Below are 12,063 nucleotides of genomic sequence, written 5' to 3' on the forward strand. Positions count from 1 at the left end.
ATCTTCTGTGTCTGTGTTAATTGGTTTCCCTTTTCTTTGTTGAAGAGGGTCTGTGCAATCCTTCTGCCTAGTCCGCCATCTTGCCCCGCCTCCTCCCCACCAAGTTTTAAGAAAGTTGAATTTGCTGCCTGGAGCCAGGCGTTGGGGGACTGTGCAGAGGCCATGGGTGGCCCCTGCATTGGGTCAGTGCTGAGAGGGGCCAGAGCCCCACCCTGGGACAGGAGGGGTCCCGGGCCTTGTGAATCAGCAGCTAGGTGGACAGATGGGTAGGTGGCCAGGTGGGTGACTGGCTGAGTGGAATGTGACGAATGGTGCCATAGCCCCCACAGACTGCTTTGTAGGTAGGGAGAGGGAAGGTGGGTGTCTCTGCCCACCAGCCTGGGCCCTGCTCTTAGCCCTGCCTCTCTGTCCTCTCATGGCCGTGAGCATGGGGGCTGTGTTCAGATGGTAGGGTACCCCAGTCCCGGAGTGGCCAGTGGTAGAGGGCTTACTCCCAGGTCCTGCCCCTGCCTTGGGAAAAAGCTATGTCTTGGGATATGGGTGGATGTCTGTGGGGTCTTGGGGTACACATAGACTTGTTTGGGGTCTTGGAATGTGGGTGTGTGTACCTAGGGTCTTGGTGCAGGTGCTCGTATCTGGGGTCTTGGGTTGCAGTGGATGTATCTGGGGCTTTGGGGGTATGGATAGACTTACCTGGGGTCTTAGGGTACAGAGAGACTTATCAGGGACCTTGGGGTGCAGGTACCTGCATCTGGGTTCTTGGGGTGAAGGTAGACTTATTTGGGGCCTTTGGGTGTGGGTGGACGTACCCGGCTCCTCCCACCCCATCGCATTCTGGGCAGCCTGTGGGACCCAGCAGCTCTGTCTTCTGCCCTCCAGGTTGAGCCAGACGCTGGTGAAGGATGTGGTCACCCTGGCCCAGGAGATCCATGATGTGGCTGGGGATGGCGACTCGCTGGGCTCTCCGGGGCCCACCCACAGCCCTACCCTCAGCAATGTGCCCAGCACCCCTGCGTCCACCATCTCTGCCCGCGAGGAGGTGAGCTCTGTCCAGTGGGGACTGAGTCAGACTGGCCACCCGACACCCTGAGGCTGTTGGACAGAGGCCCGGCTAGTTGTTGGGGGCATCAAGTGGGATGCCAAGCAGGTGGGGCTGGGGTCAGTTATGGCATCTCCCAGCCCCCACTGCCCACCCCTCCGTCCGCAGCTGGTGCAGCGTATCCCTGAGGCCAGCCTCAATTTCCAGAAGGTGCCGCCAGGCGCCCTGAACTCGCGGGACTTTGACCAGAACATGAATGACAGCCGTGAGGACCCCTTGGCCTCCAAGACGAGGCCACGGAACCGCGAGGAGGCACGCCCCCCTGCCCTTGCACTGGCCCTGCCAGGTTGGGTGGGTGTGGGGCTGGGTGCTCAGGGGACAGGAGCTGTGCTGACACCCGGTGCCCCCAGGTGATCTTTGATAACCTGATGCTGAACCCTGTGTCCCAGCTGTCGCATGCCATCCGTGAGAACACAGAGAGTCTCGCCGAAAAGATGAAGTGAGCGGCCTGGGGTAGAGGGCGGGTCCCAGATAGGAGCATGCAAACACGTGACATCCGTGTGGGGGCACTGGCCTGGGCAGATGCGGGTATGCACACACACAGGAGCATGCAGACTTGGTGATGTCCGTGCAGGGGTGCCAGCCTGGACAGAACTGGTGTGCATGTGCATACACAAACGCACAGATACGACCATGGACATGGTGACGTCCACGTGGGGGTGCCAGCCTGGGCAGACACGGGCACATGTATGCACACAGATAGGAGCATGTGTGCCCAGTGACGTCCACTCAGGGCGCCAGCCTGGGCACATGTGCACACAGATGGGTCCACTGCCAGGACGCCCCCAGCCACAATCCCAACAGTCCGTCCCTGAGGCCGCACAGAGCCCGAGGCCGTGGCGCCTGCCAGCCTAGTGCTTGCCCACCGTCCCCTTGGGCCAGGAGAGGGCAGGTGGTGGATTCTTGGTGAGGCACTGGTGGTCTGGGGCAGTAGCACCAGGCCTCACCCTGCCCTGTCCCCAGGATCCTTTTCCAGAACACGGGGCGTGCGTGGGAGGACCTGGAAGCCAGGATCAATGCAGAGAATGAGGTTCCCATCCTGAAGACGTCAAACAAGGTGGGCTTGCCTGGGCCTGCAGGCCGGGGTGGGGTGGAAGCTGAGCCAGGCCTGTGACCAGCTCCAGACCCAGGGACGGGCACATGTCCTTGGCGGTCGGCTTCCTCATCCAACCCCATTCCCAGGAGATCAGCTCTATCCTGAAGGAACTGAGGCGTGTGCAGAAGCAGTTGGAAGGTGGGTGTGGCTCTGTGGGGCTGTCCAGAGGGCTTGGGGTTGGAGACCAGTGGGGGAGGGGGCCTGAGCACTCAGCCACAAGGCCCTTTGGTGGGAGGAGGGCAGGGTGGGACCCCCAACCAGCTGCCCCCATCGCCTTCCCACCCTGCAGTCATCAATGCCATCGTGGACCCCGTTGGGAACCTGGCCTTGCTGGCAGGCAGCAGGAGCTCCGGGAGCCTGGCCCAGCTGGGGAGGGGCCGGCCTGCCACCCAGAGCCCATCACCCTCCTCGGTGGAGATGCTGCCTGCTCTGCCGCTGAGGGGCTTCCCGCCACACGCCAACTGTGGCGCCCCAGACCCTGTCTTCCTGCCTGACTTCCTCCCTGATGCCGAGCGGTTCCTGATCTAGGCTGTCCTCTGTCCTGTGTGCCCCCACTCGTCCCACCAGCTGGCTCACCGCCAAGACCCTCTTATGTGCCATATCCCACAGCCGGCATAACCACAGCTCAGCCCCTGGCGGCCAGCCGGCTCCCCCACCCCTGGACTTGGCCCACCGTCTCCAGTCCCTGCCTCGTGTCCACTGCTGTCACTTTGTCTTGCTGAAAGGAAGGGGGTCAGACCGTGGCAGCACCCCTCCAGGCCCAGTGGAGCCTCTCAGTTGGAGGGGCTGCCCTGCAGGCACATGGCAGCACCCACCCTTGGTGTCCAGCTGGGGTGGGCACAGGACAGGCGGGGCCATTTAGTGCCAAACGCAGAGCTGGCTGGGCTGTGGAGAAGGGAGGGCGGAGGCCAGCTAGGCACTGTGCAGCTGGCTCCACCCAAGTGTAGGGCCGCCACTGAGCCAGGGCCAGAGCTGTCCCCTGCCCTTAGGAAAAGAATGGCTGTGGAGATGTCTGGGGCCAGAACCCCACTGCTTCCAGTCTTTGGTGCCAACACAACTGCCAAACCCACTGAGCATGTGGGCTTCCCAGAGCGGAGGGTGGGCATCAGGTGGGCTTTTGCCAGGAGGCCCAGAACCAGCCCCGTGCACATGCAGATGTGGCACCTGCACACAGGTGTACACCCAGATACGTCTCCACGCAAACATATAGGCACATGCATGCAGACACACGTAGACACGCACCTGCACACAAGGAGACACACCTGCCCATAGGAGCACACACTGAAACAGCTCCAGGCAGGATCAAATACGTGCACACAGGTACACATGCAGACACACACACACCTGCATATAGACACATGGACACGTGTTGACACCTCTGTGCAGGAGCAAATACAGACATGCACACCTGCATACAGACACGTAGACACGGGCACATGCGTGCACACCAGTACACACAGACACACCTGCATGCTTGCTGACACATGTACACAGGCACCCATGTACACAGGCACCTGACTCCTGCTGTGCCAGCCCCAGCGAGAGCCGTGGGTGTGTTTCTGTGAGGGATGCTGATCTTTGCTTTTGGATTTCTGGGGCCTGGCAAGTGGGCGTGAGGCCCCTCAGTGTCCGTGAGCACTGGACCAAAGTGGCTGGGAATTGGGCTTACGGAAGTTCCCAGCTCGGTGGTCCTAGATGCCGTGCCCACCTCGGCTAGCCCCCTCGGTTGCAGTGGGCCTCTGTGTTCTAGAGCCAGGTGAGGGGCAGCGAGGGCTCCAGGAGCGGTTTTCTCAGGACTCTAGCAGGAACTTGCCACGTGAGCTGAGCTCAGCTCCTTGGAGGTGGCCAAGTGTTTTGGAGCCTGTAAGCCAAAGAGCCATTGGTCATGGTGGGTGGGGCAGGAGTGTTCTCCCACCCTGACCGGGTGGGGGGCAGGTGTCTCCAGCCATCTGGAGTGGTGGCCAGCGCAGGCCTGCCCGGTCCAGGGTGCTCTGAGCTGGCGGGACTCCGTGTTTACATTTCGCTGATAAGGAGTGGAGTGCTTGGGGCCTGCATGCCCCTCACCCCCACGTTTACGTGTGCAGGTAGAAGGGGCCCCACCCAGCCCCGCCCCTGCAAGCCTGCAGTCTGTCCACTGGGTGCAGGTGCTAGCCTGGCCCCTGTCTACCCTGCATGCCCCACCCAGCTGCTCTAGCCTGACCCGGCCACCCCCGGGGCTGTTTTCTTCCAAGGTGTCCTTTCTGTCCATCCCCCTCGTCAATTGCTGTACAATTTTTTATTCGTATTCCACCCCGTGTTGAGTTCTCCCCGCCCCCCCATTCCTAGATCTGGGGTCTGTAACTTATTTGTCTGGCTTTATGGAGGTGTCGTCTGTTCTCGGGTGGTCTTGTGGGTGTCTAAGAGAATGGTTATTTTAATATGATTTCTCATGGAATTTGTTCTAATCGTTCTGTCCCACGGTGGTACACCAGCGTGTGCTGCTATGGCCTGCTCTCCCCCACCCCAGGCTCGGTGTTTGCTATATTACCCAGGGAAGCTTGACCCCAGGGAAGGGAGACCTCAAAAGTGGATTGGATGCCAAGACCCGCGGAGGCTGCAATTCAGATCTGCTGCCATTAGGTGGCGGCCTAGTGGAGAAAGCAAGAGAAATTGCAGGATGTTTGCTCCTTAACGTGAAATGTCATTGTCGTGTTAAAACCACCCAGTGTAGCAATGGCCAAGGGCCCTCTCTGAGGAGCTCCAGCTGCAGCAGACGGGGCACAGGCATCTGGAGGGAGGCACTGGGCCCTCTGCAGTCACCCCACCCTGCTCCCTTCTCTGGCTCCTGAGGGCCAACCTGATACCTGGGAGATGACCTCACAGTGTGTCTGCAGCCCTGTTCAGGATCCCATCACTGTTCCCACCACCTGCAGGGAGGACCCTGAGGCACAGATGGCCAAGTTCTGGGGACACGGCCCACTGGGTCGAGACTGCAGGGCTGCCTTCTTAGACATAGCTGTCAGTCAGGATGGCTTCTACCCCCCTGGACACTGACAGTGCTGGGAGCTAGGAAGTCCCTGGGTCCCGGGATGGCTGAGTCCTCAGAAGGCTCTGGGCGCCAGGATGGCCCTGGACTGGCCCTGCCTCCCGCTGCCCAGGGAGGCCTCGGGAAGAGCTGGGGTAGGGGTTGCCTCTGCTCCCTGCTCCAGCTCTGCCTCTGGCCATGGCAGCACCCAGGCCTACAGGCAGGAGAAAGCCCGGTGGCCAGCAGGGGAGTAAGAACAGAACACAGCTGGCGGGTGGTTGCACACACCCGGTAGAGACTCATGTTTGGGTCTGAGCCATGGACTCTGCCCACCAGCCAATTGCCAACCTGCTGGAAAAGTGAACACTTCTGTTTGGGAGCCCAGCCCCAGGGTGCCCGCAGAAGTGAGCCAATGGGATGCATTCTCCTTGGAGGGCAGGTAGGCGGGGCTGCCTGTCTCTGGGTGGTGTGGCCCAGCCCTTTCTCCTCCACACCTGGTGATGGCCACAGGAGACAGCACCATCAAAGGTCTGACTGCGTTTACAATACTGTCCACCTGCCCTTCCTGGACTGAGGCCAGTGGTGCAGGAGCTGGGAGCTAGCAACTGAGCCACCAAGCATGTGGGTGAAGACAGCACTGATGGCTCTGGGCCCTCCCCAGCCCCTGCCATGTCCCTGCCTGAGCCCCACTCCTGGGACTGCACCCTGGATGGACACCCTCAGCCTGGCCACCTTCACAGAGCAGGGTGGATGGGGACAGAACAGGAGACCCAAGTCTGGGCAGCCTTCTGAAGACCTACTGTGCACTGGCAACGCAACGACCACCCCAGTGCTGCTGTGGCGGGTGGGGGATGGAGTGGGGCAACTGCCCACGGGACTGGGTAGAGGGAAGTGAGGCCTGAGCTCACACTTTAGGTGGGTTGGTGTGGAGTCAGGCAGGGCTGGAGAGCCAGGCATGGATGATGGAGCTTGGAATGAAGGTGAGTGGGAGGTGAGACAAACCCAGAGAGCTTGGCATTCAAAGAGATGCCCCTGGGATGTAGGTGTGTGTGTGTGTGTGTGTGTGTGTGTGTGTGTGTGTGTGGTCTGCTCAGAGCGAGGCCACTTTTGACTCTGGGAATGAGGTCATCAGGGCAGGTTTGGGGAAAGTCATCTGAACTTTCCCTACCTCTTCAGCCACTTTATGCTCAGCCTCCAGTGCTGTGCCTCATGAGAGGCATCACATGCCCCAAAGGAAGACAGCATGGAGCACCCAGCTCTCCCCTGCTCCTTGTCATAATCCTGACCCTCAAAGACAGGTGGGCGCTGTCAGGCCTGAACTGGACTCGGGTTTTTTCCCCTGCCTGTGAGATCACAAAGACTAGCCTGTCTTCTCTTCCTCTTAGCAGCTACTCTCTGCCCAAACTAGCCCCTCAACTCCCACTGCTTAATCTACCAATTGAAACACCTAAATTGTGATGTAAAAATAAAATTAAATACAAAGTTGAGCTTACAAGAAAGTGGGAAATCCCCAGGCACCGAAAGGAAAGTGGGAGTGGAAAGCCAGGATGGAAATGAGTGGACACTGCAGCTTCCCTGGGGATGACCATGGCCCAGAAATGCCCGAACCCCTGAGCTCTTCTGTCCACACAAGGTCAGGAGATGAAGCCTTGTGCCTGGTAAGGGTTGAGTTGAAGTTGATAATTCTGCTCAGAGCTGGGCCTTCAAGGGCTATACACACAGGAAGGTAAGAGAGGGCAGAAAAACTCAGCCTGTGGCCCCAGTGAGAGGACAAGGAAGCTCTGGGTGAGAGGGGAAAAAAATCTGCAGTGAGAAATTAAAACCTTGTGGAAAGTTGACCAGCTAATAAACTGAGCTGAAGAGACAACTAAAAAATGAGAAGGTTGGTCTGAAAAAATTAGATACAGAAGATGAGATGAAGATGAGACATGGAAAACAGAATGAAAAGATCCAGCATACATTTAACCTGGGTTTCACAATGCAAAAATAAAGCAATTGGGAAGGGGTAATAATGAAAGGCTGAGAACTTTCCAGAATGGATCAAAAGAATAAATCCTCAGACTTAAGCTGCATAAGTCCCAAGCAGGATATCCAAGAATCAAGAATACATGGAACCTGTATACATCATGTGGAACACTAAAGACAAAGACAAGACCTCAACAGCAAAGAGAAATAAGGTGAGCATCAACTAGAGCAATGCACAGTTCTCCATAGCAACATGACAGTTTAGAAGTCAATGCCTTCAAAGCTACTGAAAGGAAATTATTTTCCATCAATAATTTTATACCCAGCTAAACTATCCGTCAAGAGAGAAGGAGATATAGATGGTTCCAGATAGTAAAATCTGAATATTTACTGCTCTTAGTACCATGATGTAAGGATCACTTAAGAATACACTTTAGGAAGAAGGAAACAGAATTCAGAAGGGGGGTGTAACATTCAAGAAGAACTAGTGGGTAAAGAAACTGGCAAAAGTGCAATAAATTGAACTAACCAAGGAGAGTAAGAAGTTCCAGTGACCATGAAGGGCTACCAACAAAGTTACACTGCACATTAGAGAATGAATAAAATGTAAGCCTTGAGAAAATAGTCTAAGCAAAATATTCTTCTAAGCTCCTTTTTTGTTCAGAAGGGTGGATGGATCTGTTGATTCTAGACTTAAGTCAAATATGTTAAGGTTTTAAGAGTAGCCACTAAAGCAATAGAAAGAGATGGAATTTTACTTCTAGGTATATGGTAGATTAAGCATTTCAAAACACTTTTAGAACAAAACACTATAATGTTGGATAAATGGTAAAACAAAACAAAAGCCCCAAAGAATGTGCCTTGGTTGGACTTGGCCCAAGGCTGTAATCTGCTGACTTTTAGACTAGGCTCTACATCTACCCAAGTTGGGGGAGACTGCACAGAGTTATGACATGCAAAGGGGCTACACTCAATGTCAGGGTAAGATGGGAAAAATCCACCTGTCAGCCGAGAAACTTGTCTCTGCAGCAGCTTTGGCTGGAACAAAATGCTCTGTGTTGTGCGTAGTGGACCAGGTAGAAAGCGTTAAGCCCCACCTGGCATAGATGGGAACAGTGGAATGAACCAAACACTCAGAAGCAGAGATGGAGCACAGCACGCTCTGTTCCCAAGCCCTCAGTCTTGCAGAGGGACAGGCCAAGGCAGGTCATGGCTGGGTGCACAACAGAGGGGCTGGGGAAGGAGCCCCTTCTTGCAAAGCTGTACACATTCCACGGGCAGGGGATTGGGGGACATCTGGACACCTGCAAGAGGGAGTGCTTCCTGGCTGTTAGGGTTGGAACTGTGGTTGTACTCCCACTTGGGAGTGGGGTCTCTAGGTTTTATTCACGAGACCCTATTGGTGTAGGGTGTGTCTTGAGTCCACCTCTTGAGGTATAAAAGGAGTAGGAGTCAGGAGACAGCGGTGGGGTAAGGTGGACGCTGAGCCTGATGAAGCGCCAGGAGCCAAGGAGGAGACATTGAAGAAACAAGGGCCTTCACCTGAGCCGGCAGAGAGCCTTCCTCCAGAGCTGGCCCCCCCAATTCAAACTTCTTGCCCCAGAAGGTAAGGAATTCCATAAAGGGAGGGCAGTGGCCGTTCTCAAAGCGCGTTGGCCGGAACTGGTCACCTGCCCTGCAGAGCCACATGAGCACTGGCAGAAAACTCCTCCCTGTGTCTGAAAGAAGAGCAGAGTGGGTGGGCACCAGACGGTGCCACCACAGAGCACTGCTACCCAGGAAAGAGTAGAAATGACAAGTCAGCCGAGCCCAAAGAAGGCAAGGCAAGGAGACAAAAAGGAACCAGCACTGGGTCAACAGTGCGTTCCAAGATCGTAAAGATTGCGGGAAATACACCAGTGACCCGTGATGGACGGAAATGGGCCACAGTCAGCCGCAGTGGGTAGGAACTGTCAAACTGCATCACAAGCCGACCACGTGTTATTTATACGACACATCTCCAGAGTGTCTTTAGATACTTTTCTGTTGTTTTACCTTAAAATCACACAATCACAGTAAAATAACATAAAATCCAGTCAGGCCCCTCCCAGGGACTCCTCTCAAAGAGTAACCTGACCACACAAAGGGGGTTCCCCTGCTTCCCCCAGAACCGTCCATAGAACCCAGGAAGCTGCAAATGCCCAGCACCTTGTGGATGCCCAAGCTCGCCTGGGAGCCCTGCCGGGCAGAGCCAGCTCCATCCCGAGGCGGGTGGTGAGCTGGGCCAGAGGGGCTGTGTCTTGTGGAAGGGCGGTGAGGAAGGACCTTTCACCCATACACGATGGTGAACAGATACGTTTCCAATTACCCAAGATGTGGAGTCTGGGTTTCCAAGTCACAGAAAAACATTTTGTTATGTTTACTTTCCTGCTGGGCCCGGAAAAAGCCAGGAGCACTGGAGCCCAAGGCCCAACAGAGCCCAGCAGGCTGCAGAGCAGGGCGGGAAGCTGGGCACCTGATGTCCAGGGAGGAGCCAGACTCGCTGTTTCGGTCCAGCATTCTCTCTGGAGTCCTGGGTGGTGCAACGTTGACATGCTGCGCTGCTGACCAGAAGACTGGAGGTTCAAGCCACCCACAGGGTACTGGGGCGAGAGGCCTAACAATGTATTCTGAGGATCAGCCATTGGAAATGCTGTGGAGCCCAGTTCTCTGACAGATGAGGGGTCCCCGTGAGTCAGAGGTGGCTTGATGGCGACTGTGTTTTTTAAAAAATGTGCATTCACCCGAAAAACAACCTAAATTATGTAAAGTTAAAACAAACTGACTGACCACTGGGCACCTATGGCCTCAGTTGCATGCCTCTCTGGTGACGGCGAGTGGTCCCCTGCGTTCCTCGGCTTCTCGGGACATCCTTTCCATCTGACTCCTTGGTCATGTGGCTGCCTTCCCTCTGGGTCTCTTTCCTCTTCCTTGAAGGACACCACTCATTGGGTCATAGCTCACCCTCATAACAAGGTCACGTCCACAGGTACTGGGGGTTAGGACTTGGGGATACCATCAGCCTCTACCGCCAATCACGCGTCCACTCTTCATGGCCAAGCCGCCATGTCTGTCATGGCCTTGGCCGGAGGTGTGGCCAGGGGAGGGAGGGGCGGAGCTCGGACTTGTGGCTGGGGTGTGCATCTGGGTGCTTGTGATGACCTTGTGACATTGGGACTGTGGGGACTGGCTTTCCACAAAGAGCCATTTGGTGAGAACATCCAGGCACGAGGTGCTCTGCATGGGAGCAGCCTCACTAGCCATGGAGCAGGCACAGCTGCTGAGGCCAGAGAGGAGAACGTGTATTGAACTGTGCTGAGCGTGACCATCACATGCGATGGGTGTCGTGTGGTGCACGCCCTCGGGTGCTCGGGCCGGGCTGCCTGGCCATCCCAAAGCCCAGTCAGAGCCAGCCCTTGGGGTGGGCCTGCAGCCCAGGATCAGGGCTCCCGAGACCAGCAGCATCTAACGGCCTGAAGCCAACAGCAGGAGGTGCCTGGCTGCTGGCCTGAGAGGACGACCCCCAAGCCAGATCAGGAAGGTCTGACGGCAAAGGGACCTCTGAGGGCACCCTTCTCTTACACGCTCCTCGCCCCCTCCACAGGTCCCAGGACTGCCCGTCGGTCCCTCCCTTGGAGCCAGTCTGGCAGGTACATTTTCAGACAGGCCAGTGACCACCCAAGTGTTCTCCAGAATGGGGGCCCAGCTGTGCCCCCATGTTCTCCAATATGGGGGTCCCAGCTGCACCTCCCCCCACATTCTCCAGGTTGGGGCTCCCAGCTACACCTGCTGTTTGGTTCCCTAGTGTCACTCTGACAGGAATGTACTACAAATGGGGTGGCTTGAACAGTTTATTCTCTTACAGTTTGGAGGCTAGAAGTCTGAGTTCAAAGTGCCAGGCTCTAGGGGCTGGGTGAAAGCCCCTCAACCTTGGGCTTCAGCTCTGCCTCCTGCTCCCGGCCCACTGAAGCTGGAGGCTTTCTTCACTCAGACAGCTGCTGGCTGCTGAGGCTGGCAAGCCCAAGGTTGACAAGTAAAAAAGGCACAGTCCCGATGTTACCAAACCACATGGCAGGCCATTAATTCAAGTCCTCTGAATTTCCCAAGGTCGGCAGAGCATGGCAGGCAGCTGAACAATGATATGGCTACATTCAGGGTTCAAGGTGCCATAAGCTAGAGACCATTCCCAAAGCTGCTGCTTATATACGGGAAGCAGACCACATCCCTAAAGCAGCTACTCAGCTGCTTGTGGTAGGTCCCACCATGGAGCTGACTGCCAGTCTCGACATGGGGAACGACTACCACCAGCTGCCCAGTACTCAACGAGGCCCAGCCAAGTTGAGACACAACCTTAACTACCACACCCCTGCTGTGTTCTCTAGGATGGAGATTCCAGCCTCCATTTCCCAGCCTCCATTGCAGCTAAGTGCAGCCATGTGACTGAGTTTGGAATCATGAGACGTAAGGGAACGCATCCTGAGGGACTTTCAGGGAGTCTGCTCAGCTAGGAACTGTGAGGTGATAACTGAACTCCAGCAGCCATCTGGGGCCCCGAGGCTGCCAGTCAACCCGAGGGTTGGGCGTTGAGAGCTGGGGGGAACCCAGTGGCTGTGGAGCCAATCCCCACAGGGTGGGAGAGGAGTCAACTTCTGGCTCAGTTCCGTGGGCCTGTGACCTTGACGCCCTCTGCCGAAGATGCTCTCAAGGTCATGGGCTCAGGCCACGCCCTGCAGCCCGCCCACCCCTCCAGATGTCTGTCCCTTGCTGGGGAGAGGGCTACTCAGACAGACAGGAAGCAGCCGGGAGGAAAAGCAGTGGCTGAGCGAGAAGCAGGTGGGCGCGGTGGCGGGGTCCTGTGACACTGCAGGCTGTTCTGGACAG

At 56.5% G+C, this 12,063-nt stretch overlaps 1 protein-coding gene across 1 annotated transcript in view; it reads left to right on the forward strand.

The window, feature by feature from the left end:
* The window catches only part of CEP170B (centrosomal protein 170B), a 26,078-nt gene extending 23,355 nt beyond the window's left edge, over positions 1-2,723 (forward strand). The window contains exons 14-19 of the mRNA XM_042781496.1: positions 880-1,039; positions 1,208-1,351; positions 1,450-1,538; positions 2,063-2,156; positions 2,282-2,333; positions 2,485-2,723. Of these exons, the coding sequence (XP_042637430.1) occupies positions 880-1,039; positions 1,208-1,351; positions 1,450-1,538; positions 2,063-2,156; positions 2,282-2,333; positions 2,485-2,723 (778 nt within the window). The remainder of the gene's footprint in view (positions 1-879; positions 1,040-1,207; positions 1,352-1,449; positions 1,539-2,062; positions 2,157-2,281; positions 2,334-2,484) is intronic.
* The last annotated feature ends 9,340 nt before the right edge of the window (positions 2,724-12,063 follow it).

The sequence above is a fragment of the Orycteropus afer genome, unplaced genomic scaffold, assembly GCF_000298275.1.
Source record: "Orycteropus afer afer isolate SDZICR_OR568_19922 unplaced genomic scaffold, OryAfe1.0 scaffold00128, whole genome shotgun sequence".
Taxonomy (NCBI): domain Eukaryota; kingdom Metazoa; phylum Chordata; class Mammalia; order Tubulidentata; family Orycteropodidae; genus Orycteropus; species Orycteropus afer.